Source organism: Ursus maritimus, unplaced genomic scaffold, assembly GCF_017311325.1.
Source record: "Ursus maritimus isolate PB19 unplaced genomic scaffold, ASM1731132v1 scaffold_28, whole genome shotgun sequence".
NCBI lineage: Eukaryota > Metazoa > Chordata > Mammalia > Carnivora > Ursidae > Ursus > Ursus maritimus.
In genome coordinates this window covers 23,752,551-23,772,138 of record NW_024425341.1, presented here as the reverse complement: position 1 = coordinate 23,772,138, position 19,588 = coordinate 23,752,551, and the positions used below count along the sequence as shown (strand labels likewise).

Sequence of the window (19,588 nt, the reverse complement as noted above, 5' to 3'; positions counted from 1 at the left end):
AGGGAGGGAAATCAGAGAAAGAGAAAAGACACATGAGAGCTAATCCCTACTATAAGGCTGACTGAGATGCCAACCTCCATGGGGTGATGTAGTGTTTAGGATGACGGGACAATGCTATCTAACTGTGCTACTCTCACGCTATGAAGTGTCAGCCTGGACCCCACACGCCACATACGTGTAAATAAAGGGGGCCTGGAAGTGGTGTGGGGGGAAGCTTGCTTACTGGTGTAAGTGATGTTGAATCCCCTGCCGGTCGTGGAGTGGTCGGACTGAAATTCCAAGCGGACTATGTGTCCACTGCTGGCCAGCTGCGAGGGCACCTCATGGCCTGAGAAGGTGCCCAGGACGGTTATATCAGAAATCCCATCATCTTTGATCGCGAGGAAATCAAACTGGGGCTCCACGTCAAAATCATTAAAGATGAGGTGAATTCTGCTTCCTGGTTCGGAGATGATCAACCAGACACAGTTCATGTTGTTGCCGTATTCCTCGGGATAATTGGGTGAGAGAATAATTCCCGATGATGCAGTAAAGTTGAAGAAACACGAAACTGTGAAGACACACATTTTCAAACAATTTTGCACATGGCCAAATAAGTGGCCACATGAAACTGACTGATGGCTTCCAACTAGAAGGCAATCCACACTTGCAGAGATTTACAGTCGTTCAACTAGTTTTGAACTGGTGATTCTGTACCATAACTTTTCTTCTTTCCCTAAGTTGTAAATAGACTATTTCATGGTACACACCACAGCCAGAGCCCACACATAATCAAGTATAGGAAACTTGGGGCAAATATTGGAATTTCTAGTTACAGCTTCCTGCCTTCGGAAGAACAAACATTAATATGAAAATGTGTCTGTGTCACAGGAGCAATTTCCAGAAAATAATATTGGTTCTGTTTAGTCTTCTAGGATAACTTTTCTCTTTATATTTTATGTTTGCCTTTAAAGTTCACTTTCTCAAGTTATTTATTTTTTTATTAGTTATAGGGTAATGATTAATAAATAATAACTCAGGAAATCAGACCATGTATTGGGTGGATAATATAAAAATCTCTTGGAACATTTATCTTTTAAGGGGGTGTACTTAATATCAGTTTACATACACATACACATACATACATATGCACACGTGTGTGTAATATATATATATTTCTTTTTTTTTTTTTTTTTTGAGAGGACACCTGTTGGATTTATTTCTAGGGCATGGCTTTGCTTTTTATTCCACATAATTCCATATTTGTCTTCAGGCCATGCTGCATTCAGTTACAAAAAAAATATCTTGCTTTAAATAATCATGAAGTACTTTGTTTCTATTTGATAAACCCTTTACTTATGGAGAAGCAGGCAGAAACCCAAGCTGATGCTACCCACACTCACAACTGGTGTTTCTGTGCTAGGACATTATCAAAGTCCTCAAGCCCATCGCCTGCGAATGTCTCAGACCTCCCACTTCAGAAGCTCTGGAGGGAAGCAGGCTTCTATATGCATGGTCTGTTCTTGCTAGCAGAGAGCTCTCAGCTACTTTTATGTAGGAGATGGAACAATAGCATGGATTAGTTTTACCTGAGTGAGCAAAGCAAGGAAGTTGGTGTTTGAGAACGCCCATGCTTTTTTTGGTCAATGAAGCACTCTCCAGAGGTTCTGAACGCTGCCCCCTTTCCCCCTTTCTAAGTGCACCTGCCTCTTTCCCTCCCTCTCCCCCTGCCTGGCAGTCACAGGACGGAACAGCCGCGTCCAGGCACAGTACTCACATACACAGCTGGGCTTGTTGCCAGACCACTGGTTGTTCTGTTGACACGTGATCACCCGCTCCCCCACCAGCTCGAAGGCTGCCTGGCACTCAAATGTCAGCGTGTCCCCGTGGAGGAAGCTGCTGCCAGCCCGCTTCCCGTAGGCAGGGACACCAGGGTCCCCACATCCTCCCTTTTCAATTTCTGAAAATGGGAAAGAAAAATGAACCGTAAGGAAAAAAAATACTCAGTGAACATTTCCTTTTTCTTTTTTTTTCTTTTTTTTTAACAATTTAGAAAGTGAACGAGTTGTTACTTTTCTCTGGTCCAAACATAGCTTTTGTTAAAAGTTTCAAAAGGATGCTCATTTCATCTAACATTTAATTACAAAAGCCTGAAAAAAAGTGTAATTTAACTTGAAAGAAAGGTACTTAATTTATTGTCTTTTGAGGGACCTGAATGGCTACAAAGATGTGTTGGCGACACGAATGTTTCAATTAATAGATGTGTCTTCCTGGCCCATGCTCTTCCTACCTGTTGTCCAGGATTGCTGCCATTAAAATGTAAATACCAATTGTGTTTTAATCTACCTTTTTTAAAAATGTAAACAATACAAGTAAGATTGTTCATTCACTACTGAATATTTAAATTAATAAATCCATTTGAATATTCTTTCCCTTAATCTTAAAACTCATTTATGAAACAAAACGAGTATATTAATGGTCTTCAGACAGAAAGAAACTATGCAGAACCAAGCCCCTTTTCATTAAAACATGACGGATACAAATGCACCAAAACTATCCATATATTTCAACCTTTGCTCTGTCTTAAATGCTAACTACACAGAATGTATTAAATAAAATGTTTCTTATTTATTCATACAAAAAATATGTTTTGAGGGCCAACTATATGTCAGGCCCTGTTCTAGGTAAAGAGGTTACTGAACAACAAGACAGAATTCTCCCACTCGTGGGGCTCACATTATATGGAGGGAAACCATAAAATTTTTTAAATGTATATGATTTCCGATCACCATATGTGGTTTGAAGCAAAATGAAGAAGTTCAAAGGATTCCAGAATAATGGATGCAGGAGAAACAGAAGGTATAAATCAACCCTGAAGGAAGTCTGAAATCACTCCTTCTCAGAAAGTGTTACCAGCCCAGTGTTGTTAGCGCTCCTTTACACTTGGAGAGGAAGGGAGGGACCCCCCTGTGAGCAGCCTGTCAGGTTTTGTGCAGAGTGGTGTGGGAAGAAGGCATTGCAGGGTTTGAGGATGAGACACGATGTGATCTGAATACTAGTTAGAGATCCCTCTGCAGGACTGCTGAGAGAAGGGAGGGATAACAGGGAGTTTCAACAGATACAGGACTGTTTCCATGTACCCATCAAAAATGCATCTATTGGTCCTCCTGCTGAAATTCTTCATGGGCTTACTCTATTATCTTGCAGGGACCATGCACAAATTCAAATTTAGGTTTTATTAGCAATCTAACCACTTTCTAATCAAATTCACAATTTTGGGGATGTTCGTAGAATGGCTCAGGACTGAGTTTCTGGATGGTCTACGGTGTGGGGAACAGACACACGCCCAGAGACTAACCCAGGATGGCTTATTTTACTTGAGAGGAGAAACTTGACTTTGAAGTGTATAGCAGTATCAGAGAAATGAAATCAACCTGTAGTATCATAACGGCGTTAAGATTTTCAATAGATAGGGTATCGTCACATCTGTTTTCTTAGGCAGAATAGCAAAAGAAACAAAAACAGGTGGTGGGTAACACGTTCTGTGTGCTCTGCTAACCTGGCAGGCTATCAAATAAAGAAGGTGACCCTTAGGCTAATGGTTACATAAGAACAAAAGTGTTCCTGCTTGCAACGCAGGCCAAAGAAAGCACCAGAAAACACGTTTCCTTAAGGATAGACCATGGAGTTCAAGTTGCTGGCCTTGACTTGAACAGGGCGAGACGGAGATTTACTTCAATTTAATAGTCAGGATGCCTTGAACCAAAGTTTGTGCCCCCTCCCCCCCTTATAAAAGGTGGTTCATACCAATGGTTTATAACAGAAAAGAGCTTGCGTTAGGCGTGGCCTCCCAGTTGGGTAGGAAGCTGGGCACCCCACGGTCCTGGTGAAGGACACGGCGCCAAGTTCAGGAGTCAGGATGCCAGACTTGGTGTTGAGCCTCTCAGGCTTTGCTTGGCCACCATGAGCAATTTAGTCTTTCAAGTTCTCATTTATACACCCTCCATGACCACTTCCTACCTCCGAGGACAGGGCTCAAACATTAGCCAAACATACAGGACTCAAAATATGATTCTTAGTAAACCTTAGACTTCTAGAAGTGTGTTCTGCCTCCGTGATGCTGAAATTCACAATTTCTTCTTACAAGGAAATAAATTACGGCATGTGAGATAACACGATTTTCTCCAGTAATTGAGTCTGAGAACTCCTGGTTGCAGGGGCTCAGATGGAGAACTGCTGTCGTTTGACCCACAGCATGGCTGCCAATGAAGGTCTGCCTGCTCCCTCTGCTGAGGGTCAAGACGCTGTGGTCACTTGTTTCCACCAAGACGCTGAGGTTCATGGGTCTGGATGCAAGGGTACTACTGGCCGGGAGCGCAACCTGAGGTCCAACCCATGCGTTATTAGGTGCCCTGCGTAGACAAGTGATGAGCGATCAGGCAGCATGGTCTGGTATCAGTAGGTGTATGTGCAAGTAGGTCTCACCCTTCAGCCATAGAAGAAATAGGAACGTGGTCCCTGATTAGACTCCCCATGTGAAACTTCATTTGGGGGGTTTTTGGGGGACATTCTGCACTCCTGACCCCTATACACCATGCCCACTCTTGTCCCCCAAGGAGTGTGACAAAATCCACACAGATTCGAAATTTCCCTTGAAGGCCACATAGCCTTCACTTGAGAAAGTGCCTCTACTTTACGTGTTTTGAACAAGGACAACAAGTGGCAGGTGAAGAATCAGGTGTTGACATTGATACAGTAACTGCATCAAACCTCTTTCCATACGTAATGAAATGTAAGATGTCAAAGATGACAAACATGACCTTGAGATTCTTTTTTTGAAAATATATAGTTTGCTATCAATTGAAAGATTGAAGCCCCTAGAGACAAAAAAAAAAAAATTGTCAAAATATTTCCTCCAAATTATCAATCTAGAAATGGGATTCGATAATTAAAACCTAAAGAAAATATTTAGTTGTGATTATATCCTCACCGCCTGTCTGATATGGTTCACTCAGCAGTGGGGAAGATTCATGGAACAGTCTACTGGGGACTCCATCACGTTCCTGTTGATATGCTTTTCTTTTTCTTTGCCAATGACCTTAAAAAGTACTAAGTAATATTATTTCTTTATCTTTTTTTTATATTAATTTTTCTGAAATTTACAAAGTGTTTATTTTGAATGATATTTAAAAAATCATTACATATTTACCATCCGTCTCTAATATATTTTATTTTTATTAGCTATATTATGTCTGTAAGTGTTTATATAATAAGTGAGTAATTGGATTCACAATGTGCTCTTTCGACGTATCTGAGCATTTTTGTTTCTAGTGGAATATCGGCAGTAGACGACATAGAAAGTAAACAGTGAGATTGACGAAGGAGCCTGGTGGGGCCTGTTTCACGCACGCTCATGTGGTCTTTCTGGAGAGAATAAAATGTTTGCATAAATGGGATATCACTCTGGACTAGATAATGGAAAATAGAGGGGTATAAACAGATGAGAATAGAAAACTTAGAGGTAAATTTCTGAGAAAGGTCATGAGAGAGAGTCAGATGAATCAATGAACTCTATGAACTTGTCAGTCATTTGACAATTCTTGATCTACAAAAGCCAATTTCATTCAATTCAATGCAAGCCTCTTGAACCAGGAAGCCATAGCTACTCTCCTACGCATACCTGGGGTGTGGTGCATAGCCAATGGAGACCTGGCTGATTATTCCTCTCTTTTTTTTTTTTTTAAGATTTTATTTATGTATTTGACAGAAAGAAAGACAGCCAGCAAGAGAGGGGACACAAGCAGGGGGAGTGGGAGAGGAAGAGGCGGGCTCCTAGCATAGGAGCCTGAAGCAGGGCTTGATCCCAGGACTCCGAGATCACGCCCTGAGCCGAAGGCAGACGCTTAACGACTAAGCCACCCAGGCACCCCTGATTATTCCTCTTTCTGTACCGTCTTTGCACCTGTCACGGCTCAGCACAGGGCCATAGAAGCACAGATGAACGGACGCGTGTTTCAGTGATAACTAAGTTCCCTCAGGCTCCTTCACATAACTAAGTATCTTGGCCTGTGTCCCTTATCAAACGCTATCCATACAATTTTTTTGACATATTAGGGCCTCATTGTTTTTGGCTCTCACTTCTTATCTTCTCCTCAACACTCTAGGGAATGTCCTGTCTTCTTCCACCCGCCCACTGGAGCATACCTGTAGGTAGACCTACCTGTCAGGTGCTTGTATGTCATAAAGAGACCAAGCAATGGGCAATCAGTGTACATTTTCAAATACTTTGTGCGTCTTCAACTTAAATTTCTCCCACTCCATGAAGGGTTCTTGCATTCAAGCCAGAGGCTCCTCAACAGTCCAGGATCTCCCATGCTACCAAGCTTTCTCCCATTCTGGTCCTCCCATCGAAGACACCATTCTTCTGTCGTGGCATCCCCCTTCGCTAAAGCCCCCTTGTGAACCTGTCTCTTGACCCCATCACACTGTAAATTTTTCCATAACAATGACTAATCCATATACTTATTTGTATTTCCTAGTCCTAAAAATAGTGCCCGAAACAAAGTGGATGGTTTGTATTGTTTTGTTCTTTAAAAGAACTTCTGAAATATCTGACCGGACTTAAGGACACAGTTTCTATCTATAACATGGGCAGCTGATTCCACCCCGCACAAAGAGTTACTAGCCTTTGCCCAAGTACTTAGTCTGTGACTAATATTTTTGAGCACAGCAAATCGACTGTTCTAGCTATATGGTCTCAGAAAAAAATGAACAGACCGAGTCACTGATCTTGTGAAATTTGTAACTCAGGGCAGTCAGCAGGAAATAAACAAATAACAGAAAATATTTCAGACAGTGAAAAAATTCACTGAAGAAGGAAAAAGCAGGGTAAGAGGGAACCTCGAGTGGGGAGGGTTCTGTTTCAGGTGAAACATCCAGGGATGGTCCCTGAAAAGTTCACATTTGAGCAGAGATATGAAGGGAGGACACACCCCTGAGTATAAGAAAGAAGAATACTGCACATACAGTGAGCAGATCTAAAATATGGGGCCGAGTGAGGAATCTGTCTGGCAGGGCTGAGAAGCAGCTAGAAACCAAGTGTGATTATAGTGAGGTGATCAAGAGGCAGACAGCAAAACAGAAGAACAACAAGGGGGTCAAGGACCAGGCAATGCAAGACTTCTAGACCTTGACTGGGATAACATTCTTTCATTACACTTTATTAGAATCATGCTGTAAGAGCTATAGGAACCACACAAGATGAGCAATTGTTTCCTAATTTATTGTGAAATTACCAAGAACTCCAATCCCAAATTATCATGAAGATTTTAAATTCTATCTATCTATCTATCTATCTATCTATCTATCTATCTATCTATCTATCTATATTTGGTGGGCAACATGTGTTACAAGAAAGAGAGGTGCACGGGGAATCTAGGTTCAAGGCAAAAATCTTTTATTTCATATTCATGGAAACTTGGGTCTATTATTCTCTTTGATACTCCTCCAAAATTATTTGTGGAGCAGATCTTATGTGCCGAGGTACTAGGACCAAGAATAATTAATAATCTTCAAGAGCTCTCTAGTCTAGTACTTTGAACAGATGACGGATGAACATCTTCGCACTCTTGGTGAGACATTTGTCATTTTGAAGACATTCTGAAGTTAGTACTATGCATCAAATGTCTTTAAAATAAAAATAAGCAGCCCAAGGAAACTGTACTGTGAACTTTTACATATTTTATGTTCAGCCCTGAATGTTTATCTTGTGGGTCATGCAAAAGAAAGGTCACGTTGGAGCCATGGCAGTGACACTCACACTCAGCCAAGAGCAGAACCCAGGGGAGCTGCCCGAACTCGGGGACAAGAGAGGGGCGGTCCAGACTCAGTGACCACCACCCTCCCCTGTGCTCAGGGACAAGAGTGGTGCGGCAGACTCAGTGAGCGCCACCCATCCCCAGGCCATAATGAGATGTTTCTTAAGACACACTCTACTTTGCAATGTTAATTTCCATCATCTTAACCAGCATTACTGCTCCCCCTGGTTTCAAGATGAAACAAGTCTAGAAGAAAAGAAAAAGCCCCTTACCTTTAGAACTTCAGGCAAGGCCGCTCCTTACATCATTCAGCTATATATTATCACAACAGAATGCAGTATCTGAAAATTTTAATGATGCCTCTGTAGAACCATTTTCTACTGTTAACTAGGAAAGTTGACTTTCCTAGTTGGGCTTCGAGCTTGACACATTAACTATTGTATGTTTAAGGAATGAGGCATTCTTAATTCTAGCAAAGTTTTGAATAGACCCCTCTTTTGCTTCGACCTCTGCATTCTGATGGCCTAAAATCAGCAGTTCCCAGACTTGTCTACACTTCAGCATCACACAGGGAGATCCACCCTCCCAGTCACAAATTCTAGTGCTTCCCAGTGAAGCCTTTGGCTACGCTGTGAAGGTCCCGCCTAAGGGAGAAGGAGGAATGGCTGCCAAGCAGGATGGGAGGCATTCCTGAGTCAGGTGAGAAGGAGGAGAGGCTGCAGTTTTCAAGAGGACGAAACACAGGATTCCGCTAATGTGCAGCACCTCAAGGGGACCATTTCAGGGGACTAAAGGGGGCTGAACAGTGAGCAGCCAGAATCCCACCTCTCCTCTCTCAAGGAGCACGCCTTTTCCTACCTGACACATGTCAGCACCAGAACGCCGTTACAGAAAGTGCCCGCCACCGCCCCCCCCAAAAGACTGATTTAGACTAACGTCTGGTAATACATATTTCATAAATAAGCATGTAACATGAGTGCTACCAAAGGGGAAACTGGAGTCCTTTCCCAATAGTGGTCCTTAAGTTGGACTAAAACAAAGATTTAGGCATAAAGAGAAACACCAAAGTGGATTTATTATATTTATCTACTTAAAAATAATCACATGGAAATGATCCAACATGTGCAATAAATCTACCCATAAATTATACCCGCACACAAAAACAGCTAGGTCATCTCACAAGCTAAAATATTCTCTTTTTTCACAGGTCAGAGTAAAAGTGTCAGTAAGTATTGTGAATTTTGTTTTATTAGGATTGCCTTTGGCTGCTAGGAGCGAAAAGTTTCAAGGAACACTGGCTGAAATTAATGAGTATTTTATTTTCCTCCTGTAGCCGGAGGTTGGAAGCGCAGAGAGGTAGATGGGTTGTGTCGACAAGGACCCAGACACTCCTTTGTCACTTGCCACCCCTGGACTTGCTGGCTGACATTTTAAGGATTGTGTCTCCTGGTGCAAAGTGGCTGCTGGGTGTCAAGGCAGGAGGAAGGGGAGAGTCAAGTTTTCCAGCAAGGGCAGCAAGCTGGGTTCTCTCTTAAAAACAAAAACAAACAAACAAACAAAAAAACACCCACACACCAAAAAACCTAAAACCAAAACAAAACCAACACTATATCTAGTGATTTCTGTGAAATCACTGTCAAATCATTGTGGTTCTCTGAAAGATCCAGGAAATGCCACAGGACACTCCACCTTGAAGAAAAACAAAGGAAAATAGTTCCGTTTCTTTTAATAAATGGTACTTGCCATAACATCTGCCACAAAATGTTAGCAAAATTAAAAATTGAGATTAATTCCTACCAAAAACATCATCTCAATGGGAAAAAAAAAAAGTCACCTCTCAAACATCAAGCCATTTTTAATATGTTTGGCATTTTTCACCAGGACGGTGTTTAAATATTTTGTTACCTTGTGTTTAGTTTTCAGGAAAAAGAAATAGAAATATGTTTTAAAAAATTATTTTGGGAATACGTGGGGAGTTAAATAGTTAAGGCAAATAAAAGTAAATGTGACTATGACAAAAATGATTTTCACGTAGGTAGAAAAATGACAAACTAGATAAAAGAAAAATAAGAATGCATCAGGATATAATGAATCAAAACCATTTGGGTCCTTCTTCATTCTTTCTTCATTCTGCCATCAAAATCAAGGAGAGACAAGGCTTTTGTTGTTGTTGTTGGAGAGGTGGCAATTTGCAGGTACACTTTAACTGGCTAACTTCCAATTGATTTGTAATTTCATGGGCTTGAGAGCACATTTGGATAGCTGGCCATAAAGAAGAGAAAGAGGTGCATATTCAAGGGGGAGAAAAGCAATTTTAATTTTAGAATCTAGGGAATAGGTTTAATAAATTTCTTGCCCTGTTATCAACTTTTTTCCTAAGGAGATTAGCTGTACCCACATGAAAGGCACCATTTTTCACAGCATTCCACGTGCTTAAAGTTAGCAGCCCTAGAATATAAGCTCACTAATTCTTCCAAGTGTGTTTCCTCGCCAGTTTTTCTCAGAGATAGGAAGTCACACTTGTTAGAGATAAATGCCCTATATCTGCTTTACTAGGATAGATATGGGCTGTTTACTTCCTGCACTAAATATTGCTGAATATTACTTACTCTATAATACCAAAGACAGACATCCTATGTTTATTACATCTACTAAGAGAAAGAACGTGTGCCTAGCTTACAAAGATTATTTTGTGATTGAAATGGGCATTTAGCTATGAATAATTTAAACATTTTCTAGGCCAATTTTTTTTTCAACTTAGCTGTACAATTAGGCGCAACATTTGGACACTTGATTATCCAATTATCTGTGCATTAGAGCAAACCCAAAATTACTTCTGGAGAAGAACCTTGGCACAGCTCACGGGTATTTCATTAGGTCACCTCTTCAGAGCTGGCGTATCCTCTACTCAGGCTTGTGTTCTTGTTAGACATTTCATCTTATAAGATAATGTCATTTTATCCGAGCATATGGCTCTGTCCTGAGTTGGCAACACAGGATATCTGCATAGCAAGTAATTATCTGGGAACACAATACTGAATTAACTGCTAATCAATAATTATTCAGAGTTGTTATGGAATGAATTATGATCCCCCCACCCCCCATAATTCATGTTGAAGCCCTAACCCTCAATGTGACTGTATTTGGAGGTGGGGTCTTCAAGGAAGTAAGTAAGGTGAAATGAGGTCATAATGGTAGGGCTTTCATTCAATAGGACTGGTATCCTTCTGAGAAGACGAAAAGACAGTAGGGGCAGGCACACACAGAGAGAAAGCCATGGGAAGACACAGGGAGAGAGGCCTCACAAGAAATCAAATGTGCCAGCACTTTGACCTTGGACTTGCAGCCTCTAGACCTGTCAGGGAATAAATTTAAGCCCCCTGATGTGGGGCACTTTGTTATGGCAGCCTCAGCAAACTAATATAGGAGTATGAATAAAAGAGACAATATTTACAAATTTGTGATGCCCACGATGTCAAGTGATTGTAGAATACATGAGTCTTTCATTCAGTCGGGATTGGGCTGCTTTTATGTTCTCTGGCAAAGTTTGTCCAACTGACTTCGACTCCGGAATTATGCCACAGGCAGATTCTGAGAATGGTCAAAAGGAAGCAGCTAGGGATCCGTCCTGTTCATAAATATTTCCTAAAAATACTCCTGAGAGTATTGTTTACATTATAGCAAAAAATTATTTTTATGAAGCCCGAAAGGATAATTATTCTCTGATTTTAGTAGTATACAATTCTTGGGACACTGGTTTGTGTTTCTTCCATCAACTTTCTGACTATGTGAGGAAAAGAAGGCCCTTGTTGATGGGAAGGATAGAAGCCTGGGAGTCTTCTTGGGTTGGGGATTGTTGGAGTTGGATGGGAAGGAGGAGTAGTGAGCATGGGAGGAGATGATGATGAGCTTCTGGAAACTTCCAGTGATGACAAATTCTTTCTCAGGACCACTGGAGTGAGTGGCCAACATGCTTGTTGTCAGGCAAGGTGTTGTAGCTGATGCTCCCTGCTGCTCTGTGCAGGACCCAAACTTGATCCTTCACTTCCCCAGCTTTTAAGACAGGAAGGTTTCCCAGACCAGCAATTTGGCACAGGAGAGCGTGGGAAGAGGTGCTGGTGATTAGGTTGGGTGAAAAGAGCCTGTGTTTTGATCTGTTGTCTACGTTCACCAGCGTTCAGCCTGAGGGTCAAGGACCCTTAGTCCTGGGAAAGCTGAGGTAGTTGGTTCACACTGGTACTGCTCAACATGGTCAAGTCCATCCTGAGCAGCAGAGATGCGTTCTGTCTCCCCGTGAAGCCTGAAGAGGCGGGGTCTGTCACAGCGTCAGAAGACCCAGTGCCGCACAAGGCTGCCACACTCGCTGATGGCGGCAGCCTCACAATGCATCTTGCTGATCAGAATAACACACGTGTACATTTTCTCTCTCTGAATGTTCTGGTTCGTCACCCTGTCCTGTCACTTAGGGAGGCTCCTGAAGTCCACCTGTATGTCCTGACCTGTCTTCTCTGGATGGAGGTCATCAGCCTGCCCTTGTGTGTGCCGTCTCCTTTGGAGAGAAATGCAGAGATCCACCCCTGGCTTGGTGCTCCTCCCTGCCCTTGTCTCCCCATTCCCTGAGTGTCCCCACTGTCAGTGTATCCCGTTCTTCCAGGCACTGCTGAGCCCCAGTCCATCAATGATGGATTCTCCAACCTTTCCTTCACATTCCTTCAGCTTATTGTTTAGTCGGGGTCACAGAGGAACAGCGAGCAGAGAAACACTGATTGCTGTCAGGAATTAGAATTGTGCCCTCCTCTTTTTACGCATTGTGAAGAATTCACTTTGGAGTGTAAAAGATTCCAGTAAAACCTGCATTATTATAATTTTGTTACTGCTGTTATTAAGAGCAGCATGTACTGAAAACACTAAAATAAGGCATTCCACACATTCCATTTATTTATTCCAACTATTTCTCACACAATGGGCATGTTTCCTTCCACATTGCTTCCAGATTAATTACGGCTCTCAAAGACATGGAAGAACAGTTTAAAGTATCTGCAAGATTTCTTTAGTTTGAAATAAAGGAAAATCTACAATCACATTTAATACACTATCGTCACTGGTGAAGGTATTTTTTGCTTTGGTTGTAGCAGAAACCATCTTTAAAACCTTAAGTACAGCAACCTCTTTGACATCGGCCACGGCAACTTTTTTCATGACACATCTCCAAAGGCAAGAGAAACAAAAGAAAAAATGAATTTGTGGGACTTCATCAAGATAAAAAGCTTCTGCACAGCCAAGGAAACAGTCAAAAAATCTAAGAGGCAGCCCACAGAATGGGAGAAGATATTTGCAAATGACACTACAGATAAAAGACTGGTATCCAAGATCTACAAAGAACTTCTCAAACTCAATACATGAGAAACAAATAATCAAATCAAAAGATGGGCAGAAGATATGAACAGATACTTTTCCAATGAAGACATACAAATGGCTAAGAGACACATGAAAAAATGTTCAAAATCATTAGCCATCAGGGAAATTCAAATCAAAACCACACTGAGATGCCACCTTACACCAGTTAGAAAGGCAAAAAATGGACAAGGCACAAAACAACAAATGTTGGAGAGGGTGTGGAGAAAGGGGATCCCTCTTACATTGTTGGTGGGAATGCAAGTTGGTACAGCCACTTTGGAAAATAGTGTGGAGGTCCCCTAAAAAGTTAAAAATTGAGCTACCCTATTATCCAGCAATTGCTCTACTGGGTATTTACCCCAAAGATACAGACGTAGTGAAGAGAAGGGCCATATGCACCCCAATGTTCATAGCAGCATTGTCCACAATAGCTAAATTGTGGAAGGAGCCGAGATGCCCTTCAACAGATGACTGGATTAGGAAGATGTGGTCCATATATACAATGGAATATTACTCAGCCATCAAAAAGAATGATTTCTCAACATTTGCAACATGGACGGGACTGGAGGAGATAATGCTAAGCGAAATAAGTCAAGCAGAGAAAGACAATTATCATATGGTTTCACTCATTTATGGAACATAAGAAGTAGGAAGATCGGTAGGAGAAGAAAGGGAAGAAGAAGGGGGGATAAAGAGAAAGGGGAATGAACCATGAGAGACTATGGGCTCTGGGAAATAAACTGAGGGCTTCAGGGAGGAGGAGGGTGGGGGAATGGGATAGACTGGTGATGGGTATTAAGGAGGGCACGTATTGCATGGTGCACTGGGTGTTATAGGCAAGTAATGAATCATTGAACTTTACATCAAAAACTAGGGATGTACTGTACAGTGACTAACATAATATAATAAAAAATTATTATTAAAAAAAGGAAAAAAACCTTAAGTACATTATTTAATCTTAATGAGAAACAAATGCAATAGGATTGGATACTTGTTAATGTTCCCTCATGACATTCTGAAATCTTAGATTTAGAATTTAGCAAAAAATATGAACCGTAGGTCTTGGTTTTCCTATGATTAATACATTTTACTAAAAACATTGTTTTGGGACCATCTCAAAGAACATGCACAGTTCCTTGATGGCTACTGTCATCCAACCTCCCAGGCCCCAAAGACCCACACAAAGATGTGTCTGAGGTGTTAGCTGCACTCCCGCATGTTCCAAGGATCATCGCCCACGATTGTTCATGCCCCGCCATCACTGCTGCCCTTGGAAGGATCTCACCACTTCCCACCCTGGTTCTTCATTCCACTTTTCATGCTGCAGCCAAAATAATGTCTCTAAACCTCAGACCTGGAGATGGCCCTAACTCGCTAGAAATGCCTCTGGCGATCTCCATTCTTAATCCAAATTCTTTCTGTTTATGTGGGAAGCCTGGCAAGATCTGGACATTGCTAACACTTCTGGGTCAGCTCTCCTCACGCCCTTCCTTGTAATCCACCATCCAGGCCACAACTTCTTTCAGTAAGTGATGGTACCTGCTCTCCTCAGCCTTCCTCACCCACTGCAAAAATGGTGTCCACCCTGCCTTTCATGCCTCCAGTTCAATTCACTGTTGATTGTCCCCTTTCAATTGCATTTGCCCTGGGATAGCCTGCATCTCTCTTCTCCACTGTACCACTTGTCACTGTGCATTTTATTTATCTTTTGTGCTACTGTAAGCTCCGGGAGGGTCTATCACATTGACTGCTAAATCTCCAGTAGCTATTCAAATGCATCTAAAATACACAGTAGATGCTCTTTAGAATTATTTTATTTAATTTAAATTTTTTTAAAAAATTTAAAGATTTTATTTTTAAGTCATCTCTACACCCAATGTGAGGCTCAAACTTACAACCTTGGGATCAAGAGTTGCCTGCTGTACTGACTGCGGACAGGTGACACTCTTCAAAATAATTTTTAATAAATGCCATAGAAGTTGATATTTACACATGGTTTTATAATCTATACTTGCTACTCTCCACATTTCAAATGTACTTGCTCACTCATGAAACATTTTCCAAGTCCTAACTGACCTAGGATCCAAGATGGGTTGGGTGGGTTTAGAAAAAGTATGTGAAAAGACAAAATAATTTTGTAATAAAAACAATAACGAGGTATTTCATGAACAAGTAAAAGTTGTGTTTATAGGAAGAGTTTTAATATCCCCTGGGGCCTTTTATGAAATGTAATCACTTTTAGCCCTTGTCCTAGATTGAGAGCAAATGAAGAAATACACAGGTAATAGATGGAAAATAAAAATACTGTTTTCTTTTCCTATAAAATGCATCTATTTTATTTGGAAATGTATCCCCATGTTTTCATGATAATTGCTTAGATAAAATAATACACTGTCAAATAAGAATTTGGGTTGAATAGAATACTTAATTCTTGGGGTGCCTGGATGGCTCAGTCGTTAAGTGTCTGTCTTCGGCTCAGGGCGTGATCCCAGCATTCTGGGATGGATCCCCGCATCAGGCTCCTCTGCTGGGACCCTGCTTCTTCCTTTCCCACTGCCCCTGCCTGTGTTCCCTCTCTCACTGGCTGTCTCTCTCTGTCAAATAAATAAATAAAATTTTAAAAAAAAAAGAATACTTAATTCTTCACAGTAAAAATGATTGGCCACCAGCACCAAGGGCTTTTTGTCCTTATGGACTCCTTTGAAAACTAAGTCCTCCCTAGATGTACTCTGGACAATGAGCACCTTTTAAATATTTATACATAAAACCATCATAAGCTAAACTACAAACAGGGCAAGAGGGAGAAAGCAACTCTGAAGGTCTAAACCGCACATGGGAACTATGACGGATTTCTGAACATCCACATAAGAATGAATTTGTTGTGCACCTGAACTTCAAGAAGGGTTGAAAAGCAGGTAGGATAGAGACACGATAGAATTATCTTATCAGAAACATAGTCAGCATGCTTGCATCCCCCGTGGGTTGTCACAGTGGATATATTCAAATATGCCCAGAGAAACTGCCCATTTCTTCAAAATCTCTGGTCCCTCTTCTATGATGATGCCATTGCCATTGTTCATGTCAGGCTTGAGCCAGGCAGGGTCGTGCAGGACTTGGCTAGTTATGCAGAACACGTATTACTGACTCTTTTATTTCTGTCAACTGTCTCCACAAGTAGATGAAAAAGCCATCAACAGCTTTAGCAGGTCCTTTCTCTTCCAAAAGCACGTAGGGAAGTTCTTTATATGAAAGTGCTCAACGAATACAGCTAAATCCTAAAATTATGTTTACCCATAGTCATACATCCAGACAACAATTTCTTAAAATTTCAGTAGATAATTTGTGGATTATATAAGCTAATATCCCTGCCTTTTAGTGAGCATGATTTATCAGGGTTACACTTTTACAACATACCACGTCCTGCTCCCATGGGTGCACATTATCTCCTTAAATGTACTTGTGACAAGGTCATACAATTCCTGTTTGACACGGGAAACACTAGGTTGGTGCGGTCTCAGTCATTACAGGAGTATTTATTTGGATTTTTAAAATTATGACTCCATTGATTAGGAGTGATATGATCAGGATGGTGACATCGGTCATTCCCGATCTCAGTCCCTTTCATGAGAAGACTCACCAGCAACTATCCACACCTAAGACACCACTGGACACAAAGCTGAGGATGAAGCACCTCCTGGACCACTCCCAGACCGAAGAGAACTGCATTTTTTTTTTTACAAAAATAGAAAAAATGATCCTAAAATGTATGTAACCACAAAAGATTCCAAATAACCCAAGCAATCTTGAGAAAGAACAATGCTGGAGGCATCCCATGCCCTGCTTTCTAACTATACTCCAAAGCCATAGTCATAAGACAGTATGGTACGGGCATAGAAGCAGACCTATATCCGTGCAGCAGAACCCAGACAGCCCAGAAGTCAACCCACGTATCTATGGTCATCTAATATTTTACAAGGGAGCCAAGAACACTCAGTGAGGAAAGGACAGTCTTTTCAACATATGGTGTTGTGAAACTGGGTATTTATATGCACAAGAGTGAAACTGGACTCCTTTCTTACACCACACACAAAAACTAACTTGAGATGGATGAAAGATTTTTTTTTCCCCAAAGCTCATTTTTTAATACTTTATTTATTTATTTATTTGAGAGAGAGAGAGAGAGAGAGAGAGAGTGAGAGAAAGAAAGAGAGCATTCGAACAGGGGCAGAGGGAGAGGGGGAAGCAGACTCCCTGCTGAGCAGGGAGCCCAATGTGAGACTTGACCCCAGGACACTGAGATCATGAAGGCAGACGCTTAACCAACTGAGACACCCAGGCACCCTGAGATGGATGAAAGTCTTAAACATAAGACCAGAAACCATGAAATGCCTAGAAGAAAACACGGGGGAAAAGTCTCCTTGACTGCAGTCTTGGCAATGACTTTTTCAATATGACACCAAAAGTATAAGCAACAAAAGCAAAAATCAAGTGGGACTACTTCTGTCCAACAAAAGAAATGGTCAAGAATATGAAAACACAGCCTATGAAAAGACAGCAAATATCTACAAATCATATATCTGGTAAGAGGTTAATACCCAAAATATGTAAGGAACTGATATAGCTTAATAGCAGAATAGTAATAATAAAATTTAAAAAATTAGTAAATAATCCAATTGAAAAATGGCCAAATCACCTGAACAGATATTTTTTTCAAAGAAGACATACAGATAGCCAAAAGGTACATCAAAAAGTGTTCAACATCACTCATGATCAGGAAAATGCAAATCAGAACCATGGTGGGACATCACCTTATCCGGTCAGAATGCTATCATCAAAAAGACAAGAAACAACAGATGTTGGCGAGGATGTGGAGAAAGGGGAGCCCTCGTGCACTGTTGGCGGGAATGCAAGCTGGGGCAGCCACCGCGGAGAACAGTGTGGAGGTTCCTCAAAGAGCTAAACGTAGAGCTACCCTATAATCCAGAAGTCCCCCTTCTTGGTATTGATTTGAAAGGAATGAAATCACTGTCTCGAAGAGATATGTTCACAGCAGCACTTTGTACAATAGCCGAGGCATGGAGAGAGCGTGATCGTTTGTGCATGAATGAATGACTTCGAACACGTGGTGTGTAAATACACGATAGACTAGGATTCAGGGATGAAAAAGAAAGAACTCCTGCTAGTTGTCATAACACGGATGAACCTGGAGGGCCTTATGCAAAGTGAAGTAAGTCAAACAGAGACAGAGACTGTATAATTTCACTTACGTGTGGAATCTAATAAAACGGACCTCATGGAAACAGCAAACTGGTGGTTGCCAGGGGTGAGGGGTCGGGAGAAGGAACGAAGGTGGTCAAAGGATACCAGCTTCTAGTTACAAGGTGTACAAGTCCTGGGAATGTAATATACAGCAAGGTGACTACTTAACAACACTCATTGTACACACACCGACGGCAACTGTCTGAGGTAAGAGACTAACGTGAGTTTGGTAATCACTTCTCAACCGACACACGTATCAAATCACACGGTGCACCTTAAACTTACACAGTATTATATGCCAATTTTATCTCAATAAAGCTGGAAAAATATCATAAAATGTATATATTTCATGTGGTTTCCGCAGATGAAAATCTCCATTAAATTCCCTATGGTTTCCCACAGGATTACAATTCATTCACTTCTTCAGAAACCACTTTGCTCCAGGGATTCAGGTAACCTTTCCCTAAAAGGGTTAGAAATATTTGGATTTTAGAAAACTAAAGCTTTCCTCTGATAACATCAGACCAACCTATTTACAGACTGAGCAAGGTGTTAACAGAGTTACTCTTGTGGTAAAAGCAAGTCCCCGTAGCATGTGTGTCTACGTTTTTCTCATCTGCTACTTGACTGTCCCCTGTATCCTGAATTCAGGGTTAAAAACAAAAAACAAAAAACAAAGACGAGAGTAGATAAGGGGTAGTTTGTGGCTTCCAGATCACTACTGCTGTGGGGGTGCTAGTAACCAGATGAAAATGTGCCCAAGATTGGTCAATGCTTCCATCCTCTGGACAGGGCAGAGGTCAAGAAAGCAAGTGTCTCCTACAATGTCCACATTGCACCTGCTCTTCCATTCTCATTTTTCCCAGGCCTTGGCCTCAGAAATATCTAAAATAAGTGATTTCCTTTCATCATCCTTAGAGAACAAGATTGCTGCAAACGAATGACAGCCCACCCATGCTTCCCCTTGCAGATAATACCTGAGCATTTCCACACGGCGGGCACAGCTCTACCCCCGGCATTACAGAACGCTGTATGGACGGAGCACGGTGGGGCGCTTGGAAGGAACTGGAAACTCCCATGGCCATTTCCTTTCTAATACAAAGAATAACATGACCCTGGAAAGTAGCAGATTGCTA

General features: G+C 41.4%; 1 protein-coding gene across 1 annotated transcript in view; it reads right to left on the bottom strand.

The window, feature by feature from the left end:
* Positions 1-19,588, bottom strand: part of CSMD1 (CUB and Sushi multiple domains 1) — a 1,580,412-nt gene that overhangs the window by 389,478 nt on the left and 1,171,346 nt on the right. The window contains exons 13-14 of the mRNA XM_040643176.1: positions 1,757-1,939; positions 224-550 (exon numbers count right to left, since the gene is read on the bottom strand). Coding sequence (XP_040499110.1) covers positions 224-550; positions 1,757-1,939 — 510 coding nt within the window. The remainder of the gene's footprint in view (positions 1-223; positions 551-1,756; positions 1,940-19,588) is intronic.